This window comes from Copidosoma floridanum, unplaced genomic scaffold (assembly GCF_036245765.1).
Source record: "Copidosoma floridanum isolate Cflo_tuat_1 unplaced genomic scaffold, Cflo_Japanese_pri ptg000019l, whole genome shotgun sequence".
Taxonomy (NCBI): domain Eukaryota; kingdom Metazoa; phylum Arthropoda; class Insecta; order Hymenoptera; family Encyrtidae; genus Copidosoma; species Copidosoma floridanum.
Genome location: NW_028321896.1, coordinates 3,893,531 through 3,915,508, shown reverse-complemented (window position 1 = coordinate 3,915,508; position 21,978 = coordinate 3,893,531). Strand labels below are relative to the sequence as shown.

The 21,978-nt window shown below is 38.6% G+C and overlaps 1 protein-coding gene across 4 annotated transcripts in view; it reads left to right on the top strand.

The window, feature by feature from the left end:
* The first annotated feature begins 6,069 nt into the window (after nucleotides 1–6,069).
* LOC106642099 (uncharacterized) overlaps nucleotides 6,070–21,978 on the top strand; it is a 117,461-nt gene continuing 101,552 nt past the window's right edge. For all 4 annotated transcript variants that reach the window (XM_089593240.1, XM_089593237.1, XM_089593239.1 and 1 more), the window contains exon 1: nucleotides 6,070–6,518. In XM_089593240.1, coding sequence (XP_089449366.1) covers nucleotides 6,490–6,518 — 29 coding nt within the window. In that variant the 5' untranslated portion in view covers nucleotides 6,070–6,489. The remainder of the gene's footprint in view (nucleotides 6,519–21,978) is intronic.

Sequence of the window (21,978 nt, the reverse complement as noted above, 5' to 3'; positions counted from 1 at the left end):
ATTTTTATTACGTTACGATGCACCATAAATCCAAGCAATGCACGTACAATCCAAGCGACAAAGCAAAAATAAAGAGCTATATGTTGTATCATGCAGATATTAGTGATATTACACTCGATGTAAGTAATAGAAAAGCTTGCAAGCACGAGAGACAGCCCGAATTTTTTTTTGCCGTGCTGTGCTGCGCTCTACAGGACAATAGGGTACACTAAACATCATCGGTATAATATGTGTGTGAATGTGTATATATATATGTGTGTGTGTAGTAACAGGCAGGTCGTGCTCTTGATATTGAACAGTTCGGGCGACATCGGAGCCGCTCGGACGGTCACGGCACGCCTCGGTTCGGCCCGAAAACGGGAACGGCGCAGTTTCCGCGAGAGTTTCTCACTGCTACATGCGCGATAGGTATTGCGAAAAGGGGCAAGTATATAAATAGATATACACGACATGTATATACCATCAGTGGTGGGGAGGAGCGTAGAGAGAGAGAGAGTTTTGTGTTTATTCGGTACATTGTCGAGCGCTGCTGCCACCTAGTGCCTACTAGCGTAGATATATGGGTGTAGAGTTGTACTGTGTTTGTGTGTATACCGCAGTGGAGAGTGCAGTGCGTATGCTGCTGCTGCAGTTGGCAGGCCGCGCGTCGGTCACACGAGATATTATTTTGCACAAGAGAAACATCATTGTGGTATCGTGGTCGTGTGTTGTGTACATTTAAGTATAGTAAGTACACAGCGCACGAGAATTAAACATTTCGTAAGGTATGGAAAAAAGTACAAAAAAAACACACAAAAGATATATGTTATATACCCGTGTACGTGTGTACGATCGATCGACGTTAAATAGGTAGTGTGTACAGTGTTAGTGCCTTCCGTCAAAAATACATACATAGGTATCCTACATCATCTCGAAAATATACTTAATCTCAAGTGTACAGTGTCGCAAGTAGTTTGTCTGCTCTGTGGTAATACAGGGTAATATAGTTACCTTTCGTTCAACAGCATTTTCTCTACACGCCGAATTATAACTGCAGGCAAGCAATTTGTACTCGTTTGGAGTCGTGTCTCGTTGTAGTGTTTGTGTTGTTCCATATACTTACCTATATACTTGATTTTTCTCTTGAGTTTGCTGCTCTCGTTACTGCTCATCGTCATTCGTCCGCCCGTCCGCGCGCGCGCGCCCGCGTGTGTATATGCCATGTATATGTGTGTGTGTACGTCTGTAGCTATACGCGAGTATTTACTGTATATATTTAGTGTTGTTGCTATACTGCGGGGGTGATTGTTGGTAGTAATTATAAGTAATATTGTCGTGTGGATGGTGATGGCGAGCATCGCCAAGGAGCCTTTTGACATTTGACGGCCTCGGGTGCTGTAAACGCAGATAAATACCTGTATAAGTACCTATCCAGATAGCGGCGCTGACGATGATTTCACCATAATTTCACCTTCTCGAGAGCGTAACAACGAACGCGACGAAGCTGTTCGATGCATCAACTGTACATACACACTGCTGACGCTTAGGTGTGATTTCTATAATGTTGTCTCAAACGCAAAGAAAGAAACGAGGCGACACAGTTCATTATGTAGCTTGATAAATAACAATTGTCTTTTTCTTTTAAAAGAGCGCAAGAAGAGAACAGTGTGTCAAGGAGTAGGTATGGCATCGACTGCTTGTCGTACCTATCATGCGCAGAATAAGAATAAGAACTTGAACGTTAAAAATCAATGCTCGGTAAACCGCGTCACCGTATAGTCCTCAAATGTAACGAGGAGCTCTGATCTGAATCAGTGATACAAGTAGGTTCCCTATACATGTTATGTTAGCTGCTGGTATAGCAACATGCGTATTGCGTACAATACACACTTACACAGTTATGCCTCTACTTACACCTGTCTATACTGTCTATAGTGCACGATTCGCGAGTTGCATGCGTGTGTGATAAGTGATTTGTCCCCGTGTGCCTCTGACGTCACGCGGTTGCTCTTAATCAAGTGCACTGTTTATAGGGACACACACGGCCAGCAGAGTATACTTATATAGCAAACACGCGTGCGAGAAAGAGAGAAAGGGACGGCGCGCTAGCGCCACGTAAAGAAACGATGAGCCGCGACCTGGAGGCTTGCTCGTCTCGTGATCCGTAGTTCAGCTATGCTCGCGGATAACAATTAACAATCTCTCCAAGACTCGTTTTTAATGAAATCTGCGGCTCGTGCATGCTCGAGTGTTCTTCTCTGTTTTGTACCTAATGGGCATTAAGTATACACAACACTAGAGTATAGGTACATACATCGCCAAGATACGCATGCGTCCTTACTGCTTGTTTACACACTCGCCTATATATCTATATATTTGCGTGCGTGTGTTTACAGACTCCGAAATTCGAAGTTTGGAGCAAAGAAAAATACACGAGGGCTAGAGCGAAATCTGCTCGGTCTGTAAATGTTGTTGTTGAAGCCCAACCGTTTGCTTTATAAAACCGACATAATATTTATATGAAATAGGGTGTAGAAAATCGACAATTTCATACGCCGGTATCGCCGATTGTTCGTTACATATTGTAAGAGTCGAGCGAACACGCATACTTATTACTTACTAAGAGAGGAGGAGGACGGAGCGAACCTAACCTCTTTAAGAGAAAGAGAGGCGTGTTATAGTACAAAATATATACCATGCTGATGGAGTTGAGAAGAAGTATACTATACAGACAGTAGAGGGACTACTGCCTAACTTAACCCCAATCAAAATAATAATAACAATGCTAATGACGATGATGATGATGATGATGATGATGATTATGATGATGGTGATGATCGTCGTGTAGAGAGAGGATCGCGAAGAGAGGAGGAGGAGGAGAAGGAGTAGGAGGCTCGCTAGCCTCGGTCTGCGCGTACGAAAAAGAGATCAGTCCTCGGAGCGCTGTGCCACAGAAGCGACGCGACGAGAGTACATCACTCTCTCTTTCTCTCCGCAATTTCCATCCCTCTCTTTCTTTTCGCAGAATACGCACATGTGATACATGTACAACATATATTTTTGCGCGTACGGTTTCGTTCTGTTGCATTTTTATACGTGTAGGTGTACCTGCCTGCATACATGTATTCTGCATAATACATACACATTCGTCACGCACGTATATCGTTATTATCTTTCGCTCGCGAATATATAGGCATTAGGCACACGGCGGAATAAAATAATACTTATACAAGAAGAGAGGGAGAGAGAAGTCGGTCCGGTGCGTCGTCGTCGTCGTCGTGGTGTCGCGCCGCGTTTTCGTTTCGAGGTCAAGTGAGTGTGGTGTGTGTGCCCCTCTCCGCTGCCCACTCGCGTTCTCGCGATTATTACTTTTTTTTTTTTTTTTTTTTTTTTTTTTTTTGTTGTTTTTACATATTTTTTTGTTTGTTTTGTTACTTCTATGTACTTGCAACCGGTGTGTGTATGTGTTCTGAACGTGGATACGTGATATATTACGACTGTGCCACCGCTACAGCTGTTCTTGGAGGAATCCACAACATTCAACTGCAGAGATAGCCTCGTGATAAAAAAAAAAAAAAAAAAAACAAAAAAAAAGCTGCAAAGAGCCGGTACACTCCGCAGCGCGCACACCGCTTTTGCTGCTGACTCGGCTGGTGTGTATATGTGTAGATGTATGCGAAGAGAGGAGCTGCTGGATAAGGTTATGAGAGCCCCAGATAAACATCCGATCGTCGCCGCGCAAGAATAAATATTCTCGTATAGCGGGGGCATGTCTCTGCGTGCACTTCTATGATGATTGACGAAAAAAATCGGTTTCTCGCCGGAAACCATTTTGGAGAGCACAGGGGGCCGCTCCTTCTTTTTTTCAACATCCTCGCTGATGCGTTCACTCTCTCCTTCTGCCTCTCTATCTTATATTATCATTATTATTTTTCGCGAACGCGAACCCGGCATAATTATGTATATATTTATACACCGTCACAAATTTTCGGAGTGACGAACGAGTCGCTCGTTTTTATTTCGCGTGTTGTTGTTTTTTCGTGATGTTTTTCGCTCGACCGGCGTAGAGATTTCGGCTCCTATAGGGTCCTACTGTTTCCCTTTCTCTCTTTTGTGCTGTTGGATAGCTCATTCCTGGAAACTCGAGAGTATCGAAGGCTTTACGGATTTGCATGGTCTCCCGTGGTCCAGCCGGTATTTTCTTTTCACCGCTAAATAGCCATCCGGTCCTCTCCTTCGACATGCAAGCTTTCACGAAAAGCTTGATGTAGGTGGTACACATATACAAAACGCATAATCATATTATTATACTCCATACTTACAATTCAAAACCCTCAATGTCACGCGGGCTCGGTGCACTTTATCGAGCTACGTTCTCTCCCATTCGCTCATTTTTGTTGTTATCGTGATTCACACCTTTAATTGACGTGAAGACAAGTCCTCTCTCTCTTTTTTTTTTTTTTTTTTTCTTTTTTTTCGCTCCAGCGTAAGTATTCGTACCCGGCGTCGAATGTTCTCGAAACGCTCGCGTTCTTTTATTCTTAGCCGGCTGCAAGATAAGAGAAGAACCGCCGAGCTGGATAACATGTTTTTCTCCCATGTTATAGCGTACAAGTAAAGCTCGGGTCGTCGAGCGCCGTTGAAAAAATTGCACTTCGTCCTGTACCGATCGATCGATTCTTTTTTTTTTTGCTATTCGCGTAAGCTGAGCTTGCGTTTTCGGCAAAGTGCAATAATTTACCGCACACAACGCCGGCCGTACTGACCCGAGAGCTTTGGGAATCAATAGTCGGCGCCGAGCGTGTGACACTCTATTATTCAATCAATCAGGCGAGAGAGCTTTTTCCCTGTATTAACCTATAATACCGTCGATTGACAGCACTGATCCGCTAAAATCGAGTTCCATGCATGTAGTACCACATATACCCACATATAGTTATATTTATGCAGGATTATATATATGGACGGGAGTACTCTGGCGCTTGCGAAGAAAGAAAGAAAAAAATCACGCGGAACTTGACATTAGAACCCGTAAACTCTCGTTCATTTCTTTTTTAAACGCTCATTGGTGTACGTTGTAAGATTGAATTCGTCAGAGCTCGAAAAAGGAGAGGCTCTTCTTCTTCTTCACTCCCCGCAGATTCGCTTTCGCGTCAAGGTTGCGAAACGAAAATATCGCCCGGTGCACGTGTGTGTGCAGTGCATGCTCATACACACACGCACCGATCTCTCTCTCTCTCTCTCTTCCTCGCCATTCTTTTTCTTTTAAATTTTATTTTTGCTATCTAGCTTGAAAATATTATCTGCCATGATTGTAAGACCGGCTTGTTTTATCAATTGCAGGTGTTGATGCAACGACCGTGTAACAACGTCAGCGGCCAAATGGGGCGATCGACCGGGTGCAGCTTTGCAAAATGACCTATCGACCGAGCCGGCGCCGAGACACCGACAGCCAACGTCCAGTCGGGTTCTGAAGCTCAACAGCAGCCTATCGCGGTACACTTATCTACACGCAGAAGAGGAAGAAAAGAAGCTGTGCAGCCCGCCTCAGTGAAACAAAAGGCTGGCTCGTACAAAAAAAAAGTGCGTGTGTGTATGTGCGTAGAGAAAAATAACACGGGAGGCAGTGAGAGAGAAGAAAATAAAAGGAGTCCAGCCCTTTTCTGTCGGACTCGTGTGTACGGTACATCGCCGAAATTGCAAGGAAGGAGTCCACGAAACAAAAAGCCTTTCTTCCGTCTTCGTTTTATTGTATTGTTACTCGCATCCCCGAGCGCCAGTCTACGTGCATATATATATACCTCTGCGCGAGCAACGGTAGCGAGCAGCTTATATACATGTAGGGAAGGATCGACGAATTTGTAGTCGAGAGGAGAGAAAAAAAAAACGAAACCGCCCCGCGACGATTGTGTGAGAGTTCGATCCGACCAAGCTTCGAGTTCACGGTCAAGCACAAGCTGCGGAGCGCGGTATCTTCCGTAATAATAAGTGACGTTACGAAAATCAGTGTGCTAAAAGTGCCTGGTGGTGTTTGTACGTTCGTTTGCGATTGTTTTTTTTTCTTTTTTCTTTTTTTTTTTTTTTTTTTTTTCTTCTTCTATCAGTATCGGCAACAGCGAAAATACTCGAGATCGTTAAAGTGGTGCGGTTAGCGGCGCAAACGATTATACTTGGTGAGCCGATGGTTGAGCGAATATAAATTGGTCGACTATTGATTGTGGCTAGTTAACAAATAAGGAAAGTGGTGGTGTGACACAATAACTGATATATACCTACATACATAACGCCAAGGACGCAAAGTGTGTGTGACAGTAAAAAATATAAAAAAAAGTCGAAGAAGAAGTCGCGATTGCCGGTGTTCTGCAACATTACAAGTGTATTGACGGCAATCGCGTACTCGGTGTGGCCCCGTACAATAAAAAATAACCACAAGCCGCTACCACGTCGACAACGACGGGTCATCCCTGCAAGCTCTTCGATCCGTCGTCTATCCTCGATGAGAGGAGGCACATGTCAATTGCTACTGCCAACAATGCAGGGTAAGTTTCTCGCGTCATTGTACTGTGTATTAACTTCATATGATATCATTATTGTCATCATCATCCCCCCAATTCGGTTATTCGATCGCCAATGTATGACACCATCACGCACGTGGTACCCCCATAAATACATACACATACTTGATGTCACAATATACCTACCTATTATTATAATACCTACTGTTCATGTGCGTTGTCACCACCACGCGACGCCCCATTGCCATCAGTCGCAGCAGAGCGGTAGTCAGCTGATTTCCCGTATGTTACAAGCGTATATATATATGTTATATATACATCGTACGTTGTACAGCCAATATACATGTATACATAATATACGTAAGCGACGCGCTCGGCTTTTATTGTACCTTTAAATCCCCCTCCTCTCTCTCTCTCTCTCTCTCGCTCGCACCGCCGTAAATATGTACACACACCCATACACTCGGGGAGGGGGCTTTCTCTTTCTCTTTGCTCCCCATTTCTCCTCTTCCTTATTCTTTCTTTCCCTTGCCGAGCTTGACCGATTTCCTATCTATATCTCTCGGTGTTGTCGTCGCACCGCAAACCCCTCGGACAAGAGATACGGATAAGCCGGCTCTGCAAACAGAGCATGCAGGACGACCAAGTTTTACCATACCACCGACTTCTATGATAAACGCGAAAAAGCTATATTATACCCTTACTGTGCGTATTATACGTTTATTATATGTATACTTGGTATAGGTCACCTGGGCGCGAGAATCGGTGTAGCAGTGTATATAATATATGTACGTGAGAATGTACTTACACACCGGTACGGGAGAACGGAAGGTGAGAAGGAAGGAAGGTAGGGGGGGGGGGGCTAAGGAGGAGGACGCCTTGGCCCGGATAATGTACTCTCGCGCTCTGCCGTTCCGATGACTTAACCCTGGATTTCGCGGCGGCTGTCATGGTGCCCCCCCCCCTACGACTCTTTTCTATTTTTTTCTTCTTTGGTGCAAATTGCTCCAGATGATGACGATGCTATATGCGAACGCACCACATTTTATTTTTTATGGTACATCTCTCCTCGTGCAGTGTGACTGGGCGTCGCTGTTGTTGGGAATTGCTTGCGGATTCGATTAGCTAATCTGAGCGAACGAGGGGAGATAGACGGGCATATGAAATTGCATTCATGTGTGATCGCTTCGCTCGACTTGATTATACATATATATGACCGGGATAAACAAGTTATTGATACGTCGTCGTCGACGTCTTCATTATTTGATAAACAAAGTACGTGCAGTTGCCACTGCTCCTTACGTTTAAAGAGTTTCGCTTAAAAAATGGAATTTTGTTATTACCGCACATATATATATATATATATATATATATATATATATATATTTGTGTTTCAATTGAGCCTTTACAAATTTTCCAATTTTTAACACACGAGTGAGTTTAGCGCGTTTTCAAGCTCTCTTTTTTTTATCATTTCATCAGCCAACAAGAGCAGTAACCGCTGAATAACCGCGCTACTTCAATTCATTAAGTAAAACTGATGAGACAATGCTTTGGTCCATGTTACAATTAACATTTTATCCTTTTTTTTGCTGTACACCCTTTTGCATGTATCTATTCCACCATGAAAAAAAAATTAGAAAAAATATCCCTAATTTAGGCATGTCGAATCGTGGCGAGGTAAAATAGAAGCCCCAATTTTTTTTTCTCACCCTGCCAATATACGTTCCACAAGTACCTGTGTGCACTCGAGTTCACGTAAAATCTTAAAGTTTCCCCACTGCCCTGCCGGAAAAGGATGGGAGAGCGCGCGCTTCTCCCTCATCTTCTCGATCTTGAAAGTTTCGCGAACATGGCCTTGACAGTGCTGAATTATTTTTTTTCCTCTCCTCGTTCCTTCTTTCATCCTCGTACCTTTTTCCTTCCTACCAATGTGTAAGGTACACTTTTACATACGTGTTAGTTTGTAAAAAAAAATGGGAACGAAAGAGGAGAATAAAACATAAGAGCACGCGCGTGTGTGTGTGTCGGTCGCCTCCGTCACGTTTCGCGAATTCAGTTCTGACTTCTCGTATACTATACCTGTAACACCTTGTTCGTTTCTCTCTCTGTGACTGCACCTGTTATTACCACAAAGGCAAGCGAGAGTGTACGTACCTATAGAAAAAGAAAAAAAAATAAAAAAAAAAGAGGGAACGTTGTGGATCCTTCTCCGTTTCCTCTCCCCGTGGGCGTCTTCTTCTCGTTCCTTCCCTTTTCTGCTGTACTGCATGCTCCTCGAGAGCCCCCGTCAGCCAATTGGTTTTTCAAACGCGTCTATCGAATTCCCCTCTCTCCGTGTCTATTATGTGCATATACATACATGCACATGACCCCTATACTATGCCGCCACTGCCACATACATACATCCCCGCAATTTCGCTCGCTTTTACGAGGTGCGCCTACCACCCTTTTATATTAGTTCTGCTGGCCCGCGTTTTTGCAACGTGCATGTGTGTCCAAACAATGAAAGAAATTCCTTCGTCTTCTGCCATTATACCTATTCTCCTCCTTTCTCTCTCTTTTTTTTTTCCTTCTCGCTTTATGTTGTTCAAGTTTAACTATACGTCAAGCTCGAGAGAGAGATTTCGATTTTTACGAGAGAAGCCATAACCATTTCTACTCGTATACGTACTTACGTAGAGTTGGGTGTTGAGCATACTTAACATATTACAATATTATATTATACACGTATACACTCGAGGTAGTGTTACATTTTGTGTGGCAAAATTAAAAAAAAAAAAAAAAAAAAAATTACGTTTCATAAAAAATAAGAATCAAACTTGTTATGTGATTGTTAACGTGACAGTTGTTATCAATGTATTTTTTTTTCTTTTTACAGAAATGTTAAGTGTAGGTACATGGTACAGTTGCAGCATGACTTTAGCAAATGAACTTTACCCCAACGAACGCCCTGGTCTCTCTTTTTTTCAACTTTTATTTATTTTTTGTATTATTGTACACGCAATATAATCATCGAGTCCCAGTGAGAGTGTGCGATGCGTACACACATGCACGATCGCTCTCAATTCATTAACGCTAACGTGAGCACCGCGGACATCCTTAGATCCTTATCGAGCCCCCTATCTCGCACTTCTCTTTTTTTTTTTTTTTTTTTTTTTTTCTCTCTCTACGCATACATTTACTTACGCTTGAGTCTGTCTAGTTACAGTTTCGCAATAATTAACAACACGCGTGCACACGTTTGTACATACAAACCTCGTCGAGGAGAAAAAGATTCTTCGCGAACCGATGTGACGTCGAGATATTGAAAAAAATGAACGTGTGTGTCTTACACTACTGTGAGTGTTTTATCCCAGAGCAAAAAGTTTAATCACATTTGCGTAACAAAAAAATACTGTTGTACAATATACGTATTTGCAATTTCAAAACGATTTTCGTAGTTTTTAACTCTAAAAAGGTACATCATATTTTGTGGGGGGTATATCTATGACTTTTATGGTCAAGAATTCATTGTAAAATCGTCCATTTCCTTCCGTAAAATTTAACGAAAATTACTCGTGTTACTCATTATACAATAAAAATATACTAGGCACCTCAGCCACATTCAAAAGTTATTATTTTACATAAAAAGTTGTTCCAGTTTCGAAAAACTTTCAACTTCGTTACAACAATATGATACTTTCATCGATGCAAAAGAAAAAAAAAACGCATTTAATCAATTTTTTTTTTTTCCCTCTCATGCCCTTCACGTCGTCACGCTCGAGTGGCATCATGCCGAGAGCAAGAGTTGCTGGCTGTTGTACCTATACTTGTATCATGCCCATATACATACTTATAACTCTTTGGCTTCTGCACAACACACACACACACACACGTGTATACTTATTTTCTTATTTATATGGAGGAGGTACGCGCATATAATATATACGTGCGCGCATGAGTGCAAGTACATGTAGGTATACACACGAAGCTTTCAACTCAGGTGTTCCGTTACGTAACCGGCTTTATGCTGCGTGCACGATATATACATGTATATGTACAAGACATCGTGTGCTAAGTATCAAAGTGATTCGAAGAAGGTGTGTATATATAAACCGGCGGCTATATCCTATGTTGCTGCGTGCATGCTGACTGTATGCTTGTATATTTATTATACATGTACCTATACGTCCTCGGCGATGACTAAAGTGTTGCTCTCGAGATTAATTAATAACCTCGGAAAATAATAAAAGCATCACCGTTGCCGCCACTGCTCCGGTACTTACCCCCCGAGAAAGTAAATTAAAGTCAGTCATTAAACAAAAACAAAAAAAAAAAAAAAGGATACTAAATACATACTTAAAATTAGTACTACGGGTGTGCAGATCGGTGTATCCGTGAATAAAGTACGTGTCGCTAAAGATATTACGTTTTGCAGTAAAATTTTTTTTTTTTTTTTTTTTTTTTTTCATGTATAAGTACAAGGCGTTAATGTTAGGTATATACACCCTGTATACAAGCCATAACGAATACACTCTATAGGTATACTTACCTATCCGGCTGCTCGATAGTGGAAACCTTACGAGGTTCTAACTCCGTATACTTATACATACTCTTTCTCGTTACCTTTGTTCTGCCGATCTACTATTACATATACGTGTATATGTGTGTGTAAAAGATACACTGCAGCTTGACGTCTCGCTGAGTTTGACTGACTTCTTTTTTTTCCCTCTCACTTCGTCATCGCTGTTTCTTACTGGTGTTGTTGATACAACTTTGAAATACACGTCAAAACGCTCGTTATTCACGTATACAACTATTTATTATTTATGACCGATTTCAAGGTTAAATTATAATAAAAAAAAAATATATAAATAAATTTTCCTTTTGTTTTCTAAATAAATCTTACCTGCGCAGGGACAAGACACCCATCTCTCTGTTTTTCTGAGCACTCCGAAAAAAAAAAAAAAAAAAAAAAAATCCTCCAGACGTACTTGTACTTGGTCTGTTTTTCGATGACACTCGATTTGTTTTCAAGCTCTCACTCTCTCTCGTCCCAGCCCACTTGTCCTTATTGCGAATGACAATAACAACGATAGGCCACGCACACGTCACAGGTTGCGAACAAAAATACATAGACTCTTGAGAAGCGAAGGAAAAGAAAAAAAAAAAAAATGAGAGTCCTAGTTATCGTTGCTGCTGCAAGCTCCCCAAATTTCGGAAGTTTTTTTTTCGCAAAAGTCAAGCAGCAGCTCCGGGAGAGCGGAAATTCCACCGGGGCCTGAAATTCGTTTCGGAGGGCCTCCTCCATTTTTTCCTTTCCTTCCTCTGTCGCCTCCTCCTTCGGCTGCATACACCGTCCTCTCCTTCGACAGGGCATCAGGTATTAGTCACTGTGACTCTCGAGCTTATAGAGGGGATCGAGGCAGGTCTGACTCGTGTAGTGTCTTTGTCGAGTAATTTCTGGGGAACGTAGCTTTTGCAAAGCGTCATACGTGTTGCGGTTTGGCGTTCGTCGGTGCAAAAAAAAAGTAAAATGAAAGAACGAGAGCCGGGGAGGAGGAGGAGGACAAGAGACCACGTGCATGTGTGCACGCCGTTGGTGTATCCATGCATTCGCGATGTAGGTATATTCTCGGTTTCTGCAACAACAGCGCAGCAGCAGCGGCGGTGTGAACGACTCCTTCGTCCTTGAACCTATTAGGCGCTGAGACTCTGCTGCTGTTGCTCTACACACACTCTCTCTTGCGTGAATTGTTGTTACACACTGCAGGCTCTGGCTGCATGCTCCCTTACGTATTATATATTATTATGTTGTATATATATATATATGCATGCACGCCGAGTCGAGTGTGCGCTTTATACACGAGCGTCCGTTAAGCCTTTTTTTTTTTTTCTTACTTTACTATTTCGCTGGCGCTTTTGTCGTCGTCGTCGCGTAAGCATAGTATAGGTATTATATTCAAGCGCCTAGACGTGTCGCCAGACTATCCCACACACAATGGCCGGTGTATATAGGGTCGTTACAACTATGTGTGTGTGTATACACTGATTTCCTACTCCCCTTCTTGTAATTCGCTCTCTCTATCTCCACTGCCCTAATAGCTCTCTCTCTCTCTCTTTCTATAGGCCTCAGCTGGTGCTCCTGAATCCATCCCGAGAGAGAATATACCTATATGCATAGTAATACAAGCACACACATAAACTCGTATACTTATATTAATATATCTTTTCTTTTATGTGGATATATACGTGTTTTGCGCTCTTGGGTTGGGTAATAGTAGCGACTTTTGCGTTCCTCTAACTCTATTGTTTTTTTTTTTTTTTTTTCCTTCTCTAATCTGGAGTTATCCATACACACGATTGATTTCGTGTGCAATGGACTGGAGAGAACGTGAAATTAATGCCGTACTCGAAATAGAGAGATAACTCATTGTTCTCGTATCTCGAGAATTCCATGGCTGGTATAAGTCAACATTTTTATTTCAAACTGTGATCGAATGAATGACATAATCGTCGTCAGCATGTTTGGTTGTCTATTAGGGAATATGTGTTTTGTATAAGTATAACTAAAAGTATGTGCGAATTCTTATTACGTTGTGCAGCTTATTCAATTTTTATACTGTAAGTACCATGAGTGACTGTAATAAGTGTGTGAAGAGTATAATATATTTATATTTGGTGTGCTCGAAAAAGTGTGTTTCTTGCTCCCCGCAATGTATAATATACTATTGTCTCATATTTAGCTGCACTGCTCGGTACTAGTGTGCTAAAATAACAGATATCCTTTCCATTTCCTTTGTTTGTAAGTACATAACACTTCTAGGCGACAAAAATGCGTATACTATGACGCGTGAGAATGCAGGCTATTGTCTTTGATGTTTTAAAAACGGTTCCTCTTTTTTTTTTTTTTTTTTTTTTTTTTTTTTAAACTTGAAAAAGCTTAGAAGCTCGACGTATGAACTTCCCCTTTTTCTCCCATTTCTTTTCTTTGTTTTGAACTACAGATTTGAAAACGGGTACTGCGGATGAGGGGAGCTTCGACTGCCACCAAATAGAGAGTTATCGTGCTCAAGTATTAGCATATACGCGGGTATTGTTCAATAAAAATATTTCTGAGTATGCCGTATTTTGCGTTGATTAATCGATAAGGCAAAAATAAAGTGTAATCCAGTGTAACATTAAGTGTTTTCATTCGCCAATACCACTTCTGTGCTTAGATCAATTAGGTGATTTGGTGTATAGCCGTATATGATAGCCGTGTGATAGCCAGCATAGCATAGCCTCAAAACAAGTTTTTTTACCTGAAGTATAATTGGAAGACAAAGGTAACCTTTCACGTAGCCCTAGTGTATAAATATAAATTTCGCAAAAACATGTAAAAACCTTTGAATCTTTTTGTTAAAGAAAGTCATTAAATAAACAAAAATTATCCAGCCAAAGAAACCTCAAAAGTGGTACCTCCATTAAGAGTGATCCACTCCACTTTTTAATTTCTAGTTACTTTATTTTTCCGTGATTAAATTTAGAAAATAGGTCAATTAAATTCAACGCTAGGGCACATTTTAGTAGTATTTTTGTCGCGCACATTTTTTATCACAAACTTTTTTCGTGATTTTTATTTGTCGTTAAAAATGGGAATCACGAAAAACCGTGTTTTTTTTTAGGGAGTACTAAATCTCTGCATTCCGAATTGAGAACATCTTGTTTCATCATCGCAACCACATTTACTTGAAAGTTTTCCGTTTCAATTTTAACCTGTTTAATGGTAAAATGGAGTTCTACAATAACAAATTAATATAATATTTTAGTCTGATAGTAAAACAATGAGAAGACTCTTAAAAATATAGCTTTGGAGAGAGTTTTTACTTGAAAAAAAACAAAAAAGAAAAGAAAAAACAATTAAATCACGATACGATTAAATTCCCAATTACACTGTTGCGTTATATTATACGGTTATATATATATCGAAATATTTTTTTGAGTCATGGGAAGCATTCAGCTCAGTAGCCCACAACTTTCATTTTCGTAAGATTCTTGTTTGAGCTTGCGTAACCACACACATCAGTCTTATCGCGATACAAAACTTGATGTTGTTGTTAAATACATCCACGTATTCAATGTAATCAGAGTATATCTATAATATTAAAAAAAAAAAAATGTTCAGAAATTTAAATTAGTTATTAATTTACCAATACCAAGTCGTTTTAAATACTCCGCCATAGACTCGTGCAGCGTTTCTGGTAGATGATAAAATTCCTTTGCAAACAATCAACTCATGCCGACAACAATGAAATGCTTAACCGAGATTTTATTTGAGAAGCAGATACAAAATCTACGCGTAGCTTAGAAAAATTTTTAAGCGCTGAGTCAATGATGCTCGCTCTGCAGCCAAAGTTTTATTTTCTCCTCCGAGCATTTTTTTTTTCCTCTCCTTCTATCCTCTCCCTCACATGCATGTATCTACACGGCAACGCAGATGACGGGAGAGAGGGATATACGAGCTGTTTAAAAAAATGTAGTAGCTACATTAGCTCGTAAGCAAAAGATCCAGCTTTATCGGATAGATATTTTTCTCTTTCCCTCCCATTGCGCCGTGAACATTCAAATTCTTACGCTGATAAAGCTCGCTCCGGACAATGAAATATTATCGCACGGCCGCCGAAGATGATGGTGGGGGGTCCTGGTGTCAAGAGACTGTTTAAGGTATACTGACTGACTGGCTCACGAGGGAAGGCCGTTAAAAGGTTAACAGCTTGCCAAGAGTTTATTCGAGTTTCTTGCCCTTCTGCTCCTCCTCCCTTGATACACAATATGAAATTGCGTATAATAAATAATATGGCAGCAGTGAGAATAAATACCTAGAGTAAGAAAATACCTCTTTTCTACTACAATCAAATCGAAAACGCGTCGCTCGTGCCCTTCGATTAATGTCACACGTTCGCGGGTACAGCAAAAAGGGTATGTGGAAAATGGAGGTCTTATGTTTTCTAAAATATCTGTTTATCATTTGCAAAAACTACGGTCAACTTTATAATAATATGCATTACTTAATCAGGTGTTTTAAATTTTTGTCAAATGTTATTGTTCTAACGAAAAACTTTTTCCATGTGAATAAGTATAATCGAATTGCACAAAAATATATACTTTTGTCGTGTACTCGCCTGTAATCTTATGAAATGTTTTATCTACCCAGATATCCGAGCAGATATCGTTGAAGCTCGTTTAAAATAACCTTCGCGAGTTTAGATTATTTCAACGAAATTGAATTACATCGGTAATGTAATGAGATATTTTTATTATGTGAGGTGACTATTAAAATAATTACGATAAAAAATTTCATTACTACTACTGGAACGATTTACATTATTCTTATTTTCGTGATAAGAAAATGATAAAAAAAAAAAAAAAAAAAAAAAAAAAAAAAAAAAAAAAAAACTAAATCGATGCGAGGAAGTTTAATAGTATTAAACAATAGGGTAAGCAAATAATTGGCTTAACAGACATTGTGAAGAAGTAATTATCATTACACGTTTGGTACTGTAGTATTCATGAATTTGTTTTAAATTACGTCTTTTTTAATGAAGTTAACAAAATATTTTTAATAAGTGTTGAAACAACATTCTAAGCTTTCAACTAGATAAGTCTATTTACAGCCATGTGAAATATGTATGTTCCATGCGTATACGCATGGACGTTTTGTAATGTATGAACGATTTGTAAACTTCACGGCTCTGCTTAGGTTCTGGTTTCCTGTACACTAAACGAGCTGTGGTGCGGTACTGACGAGTTAGAAATTCTTTTTCCGACTACATTGGTGTGATGAATATTCAAGTATTTAAACCAAATTAAAGAGTTAAGAAATACAATAGACGATTGTTTGTCATTTAAATACAACTTTTTTTTCATTGCAATACTATTTTTTCGCATTTTACAGCATCAAAAATAGATAAGAACAGTACATTAAAGGAATCAAATGTGAAAACCGAAAAGATATGTCCCTGAGATGTATAATTCATTCATTCCACCCTTTGTAATAGAATCTCAAATTTTGTTCCTTAGTGAAAAAATGTTCTATATATTTTTGTACTTTATGCATTATAGATCATGTGCATTTTATTTTTTAATGAAACGTAATAAATTATACTAAAAGGCGACAAAAGGGTTGTGTTGCAAGAATTATATTTTTGTATTTTAAGAAGATCGTAAAAAATGGGTGGTAGTTAAAAGTTACAGTAAAAAATAATTTGTTACTATGACTTTTTTATAACAGTGTAGTGTATAATTTCATTAAAAATTTTAACCATCAGGTTTAATCATAAATCCAAATTAGGGTTCTAAATACTAAAGTCCGTAAAACACTTCTATGTATTGATCATGCCTAAAAATAAGAATTTCGAAGTTAGAAAATTTTCTATCTGTAAGAGCTTACGAGAGATTTTGGTTGCAAGAAAAAAAGCAATATAGATAACCCATATCAGTAAGATTATCCTTGCTAGATTCCATTTTAAGAAGTAGATAAGTATTGTAGAAGAGATTCAAGTGAGAGATGTTCGAGCTTAGCACTTAATTACTGCTAAAAGAGCCTGTTTTGAATTCTCGAAAATGTTAAACTTTTACAAAGATGCGTAATAAACTTAAAGTCCTCATTTGCTGTAGAAATTGTTAAGAAATAATTTATTTCAGTTGGCTGGTACACTGTTTCTTGTTTACACTTTTCTCAAAAATTTTTTTAAATTTTGATAATCACACAATTCAAGATACTTGTCTATTCAGAAAGTGTTGGCTTCAATTTTATCACTTATTAGTTAACATAGGGTATTATAATTTTGACATAGTACTTTAACAATTTTTGTCTTAACAATTTTATCAAACTTTTTTTTCATCTAAACTGCTATTTTTTATAATATAAGTTTTTTGGGCCTCCTTCAAAAATGGTTTAAAAATATTAGAAAATACTGTCCAAAAAATTTTGTATTGTAACACGACAAGAAAATTGTCACTATACGTCGATGATTGTACGAATTAGGTAATTTAAAAAGGCAATACTGCTTTCAAAAAATAATGAAAAAAAAAAAAAAAAAAATCAAGGTACAAAGACAGGTAACATTACTTTGTCCATCAAGTTATAAGATATTAAAAGAAAGTGGAGTTTGAACAAAAAAAAAAAAAAAAAAAAAAAAAAGATGCACGTTAAAAAAATACGTGCAGTATTTATCAATATGCATAATGTCGAAAACTTGTGAGTAAAAATTAATACGAATAAATATATGCACATATTATGTACTTGATATTCAACACAATTCAATAATAGCAACGATAGACGAGTGATAAAGAGCGTAGAAATAATATTCTAGAGGTCATGAAATCCCTGCACAAGCGTTCGAGCGAGCGTGTTCTATTCCAGCACATCAATCAACAGCATTATCGAGGGGAAAATCATTTATAGAAAGCAAATACACAAAAAAAAAAAACAGGCAGAGATGAGTTTAATTTTAACGCAATTAATGTATGCAAGCGCGTAGAATGATGCAACAATTTTTCTTTCGGGCGCAAAAGCCGAGGCGTGTGCGTCGAGCTAATTAAAATCCGGCGACTCGTCGTACAGTTGTTGCCGAGAGGCGGCTCTGCACTCCGAAAAAATACCCACCTGACAAAAAAAAAATTCTCTTCCCGTGATTTTGTCACCACTTACCGATTCCACGCACACGCACCTATGGTAGATGTATGTACGCCACTGCGCTTTTTAAATCTAAATACTCGATAATATGATGGGCCCCAAAAAGAAAAAAATACAAACTCGTATACCAGCTTCGAATAATATTCCCCTTCTTTGGAGCCGCTGCTCAACAAAAAACTAAGATATGTTACTGAGTGGAGGGGTAAAAACAGAGAGACGCCGTTGCCGTTGCTTCTTATCAATCGCCCAAACCGTCCTCTTTTGTTTTTTGTTCCTCTCTCCCTCCCTCCCGCCGCGGCCACTTTTGGACTGCATATATATATATGACACACAGCAGTGTGTGTGTGTGTGTGTGTGTGCGTTTGTGGCACGACAGAAGAGAGGAAAGGATGATTATGCCTAAGACGAGCGTGTGAGTGTGTTTCATCGGCATCATCCGGGGAAGATCTTCATAGTTTGTTGCAGCTGCGAAAACCAGAGGTGGGTGTTGTAATAATAATGTACCGTGTTCGAGGAGGTATATCGGGTGTAATCGATTTGAGACGCCGCAACCGAGTAACACTTTTGAACGATCAACCGCAGTAATGCGCGTGTACGAGTACCATCGTATGGACACGGTGTGTGCGAATGCCGTGAGAGTTTGCGATTGACGCGATTACAGATTAGACCCTAAGAGTGCGTTAACGAATTGCACGGCTTGATTTTGATTATTCATTCGTTATTATTGTTATTTTCTTTTTTATTTCTATGTATTTTAATAGATTTTTATACATTTTTTTTTTTTGGTCCGCAATAAAAATATCAAGGAATAGCGATCTGTTGTGTTTAGCTGGCATATTTGCAGACACCGTGTGTTAGTCCGTTTCGTTTTGGATTTATCGTGTGATCTCGTGTGTTGATACAAGCGAAAGAAATTACTATTGTAACGGACGTTATTTATACATTCGCGGTTTTTTCTCATAAACGTTGCGTAGTATCCTCGTAGTTGTTATTGGTTTTTGTATCTCATACATATACGCGTCCAACAACTTTTCTACCTCCTATCAATTTGAGTTTATTTATTATACCTGATCACACACAGATATATCATGATTTGTTTTTTTTTCCCGATGACTATCCATTTTTTCATACACGTTTTTTTTTTTCCTCGTACGCTGTTTTAAGGATAGGGACACAGCAAGCAAGTTTCTTACGAACCCCTATACGCCAATACAACTTTCGTTGTTGTATTTGCCGTAGAAAGCGCGCATTTTGACGGAAAATCAATGGCCACGTACTGATTCTGAAACGTGACAACGAACGACTTGCAAGACACCGTTACAATAAGATTTTTTTCTTTGCCTATTCGACTGAATTCAAATAATATTCTTTGTACGTGTCAGCATTTCTCTTAGCAATTAGCGTTTTACGCGCTCGAGTTGAAGCTTGCCAGCGCGAGTTTCGATTAAATAATTGACGAAAGCACTTGTATTTATACATATATATATATATAGAAAGACAATAGTAAAGTTATTTAGCAAAAATTATATTCCGCGCGCTAGAAATAATGCGTTCTTGCGAGAAACTATTGCAGCGCGTGTTTATTTATTTACATGCGTGCCACTGACACTTTTTTTTGTTATTCTTCAAAAGCATAACATTGATTTTGTTTATCGAATGTGAATGCACTTGGCTTACATGATGATAAAACTTTTTAAGTGCAATTTTCGTTTATCCTTGGTGTGTGAGTTTTTAGCTTTGACAAACTTTTTTTTTTTTTTTTTTTTTTTTTCTTATCAAGCTTTTCTATCGATATTACATATTTAGTAATTTGTATGCTTTCAAACTGGCCAATGTTAATTGTGTACAATTCATACGCCAGTTATTGGGACTTGAAGTTTCGGACACAGGGACAAGTTTTTTTGGGACATTCCATCATGTCTCAAATAATAAATAAAAACTTTATTTCTGTGTTTGCAAAAATTATTTATCCTGGGTACAGCTTAGGATAGTGTCAAATTGATTTTTTTTTTTTTTTTTTTTTTTTTTTTTTATGAAGTACATTGGCATACTAAGGTGGTCAAGCATTGGTACACTTACCTTACGTTTTTTGACATTGAAATACGTAGGAATCTATTGACAAAGGTGTACCTACATATACAAGTTTTTAAACCTTTTTTTTAACTTATTTTTTGCTAATTTTACACATTTACCCTCGCTTTTTCCAGCAATATAGTGTACAAGACTCGACTGAATGCCTTACGCAAAACCTATATTACCTTCATACAATAGAAACAAAAAAAATGAGCAGCAACCAAATAGGTATTATACCATTGACAGACAGAATGGGAAGTACTCCGTGTACTTACATTTCATAGCATGAAAGGTGAATCGCACAAGGTAAAGCAGTAAACACATGCACATTGGAATGGAACGTACACGTAATACGAGCAGTAGAGTGAGCGAGAGAGAGAAAGAAAGGAGGGGAAAAGGGAAGCACATGTGCACGCACTTGCAGATAGAGCGAAAAAGGAAAAAAAAAATGGAGAGAGAAGAGCCGGCCGGCCGGCCAACCGGCGCGCATCAAATCTCTCGGCTCCCCTTGCTAGCTTTTGAAAATCGTGCAGCGGGCGTGCAAAATATAATCTCAGTCCATATATACTCCTCTCTCGCTCTCCTCTTCCTGCCCGGGTTCCGTATATCTAGCTCGAGCTTCCATACACATGCGTGGACACACATTTAGTACAGAGCAGTCCTTCTCTATACTTGGATACAGCTGTTTCGGGTACAACTTTTTTTTTTTTTTTTCTTTCCTTTTTTCGCAGCTGTGCTCCAAAGCGTGCCTATACTCCAGTGTACATTATATACATGTAGCTCCTGTCTTTTTGACACAGACGCACAATGTTTCCTTTTATCGAGGAGTCTACTGCTGCTGCAGTGTAAAATAAGAATAGAGTAAGCGTCATTTTTTCAGTGGTACGTAGTGTGCATGTAACACGTGCGGTCATTGAAAGAACCGACTGTGCAGTGTAGATAGTTGAGCATATAGGTAGAAAGGGGGAACTGAGAAGTGAAAATTAGGCTTACACGTGTGTATAATTACTGTGTTGAAGTTTTAACTAAAAATTTAAAAAAATATCTTGAGCTGGATATAGAATCGAAATTTCAAAAATGTTTTGACGTGTCACGCTTTCGAGGCCGAAAATGAAAGTCACGTTCCCTGAGCATATTAATGATCATTTTTAGCTTGATTTGGCCAGTTCAATTTTTGATTTTTATAAAATACCCATTTTCTACATGTACACCTTTAACTGAAATTATTATTTTAAAAGACATTAATGTTTATTCGAATTTAAGATTTTACTTTTTTATTTCAAGATGCATAGTCTTGAATAATTACTAAAGTAAACATGCATCTTGCAGATACTTGTATTAAGAAAAGTTTATACTTCCAATTTCTAATTTTATATTCAAGTAAATATTTATCAAGTTAGCAAATGCAATAAGTAGAGTAAAAACGTTTTCGTTTTCGATATGTTCTAAGTTTTTAATTTAATAAAAAAAAAAAAAAAATATGATTTATATCTAAAAAAATTTTATTTCATTTACGGTTTTATAACTTTGCAGAAATATTTTATAAATTTTTAATCGTAATTTTAATAAATATCAGTCGAAAAATTAATTATCTTTAATAATATTAATATTTATTTAAGAAAACTAAACGTGTTATAAAATATAATCGATGCTCGTTTAAATTAAATCACCAACTATTAAATATATTACTTTATTGAGTCAGACCAAATTTATTTATTTTTTTTTATTTTTTTTAATTAACAAGTTGAG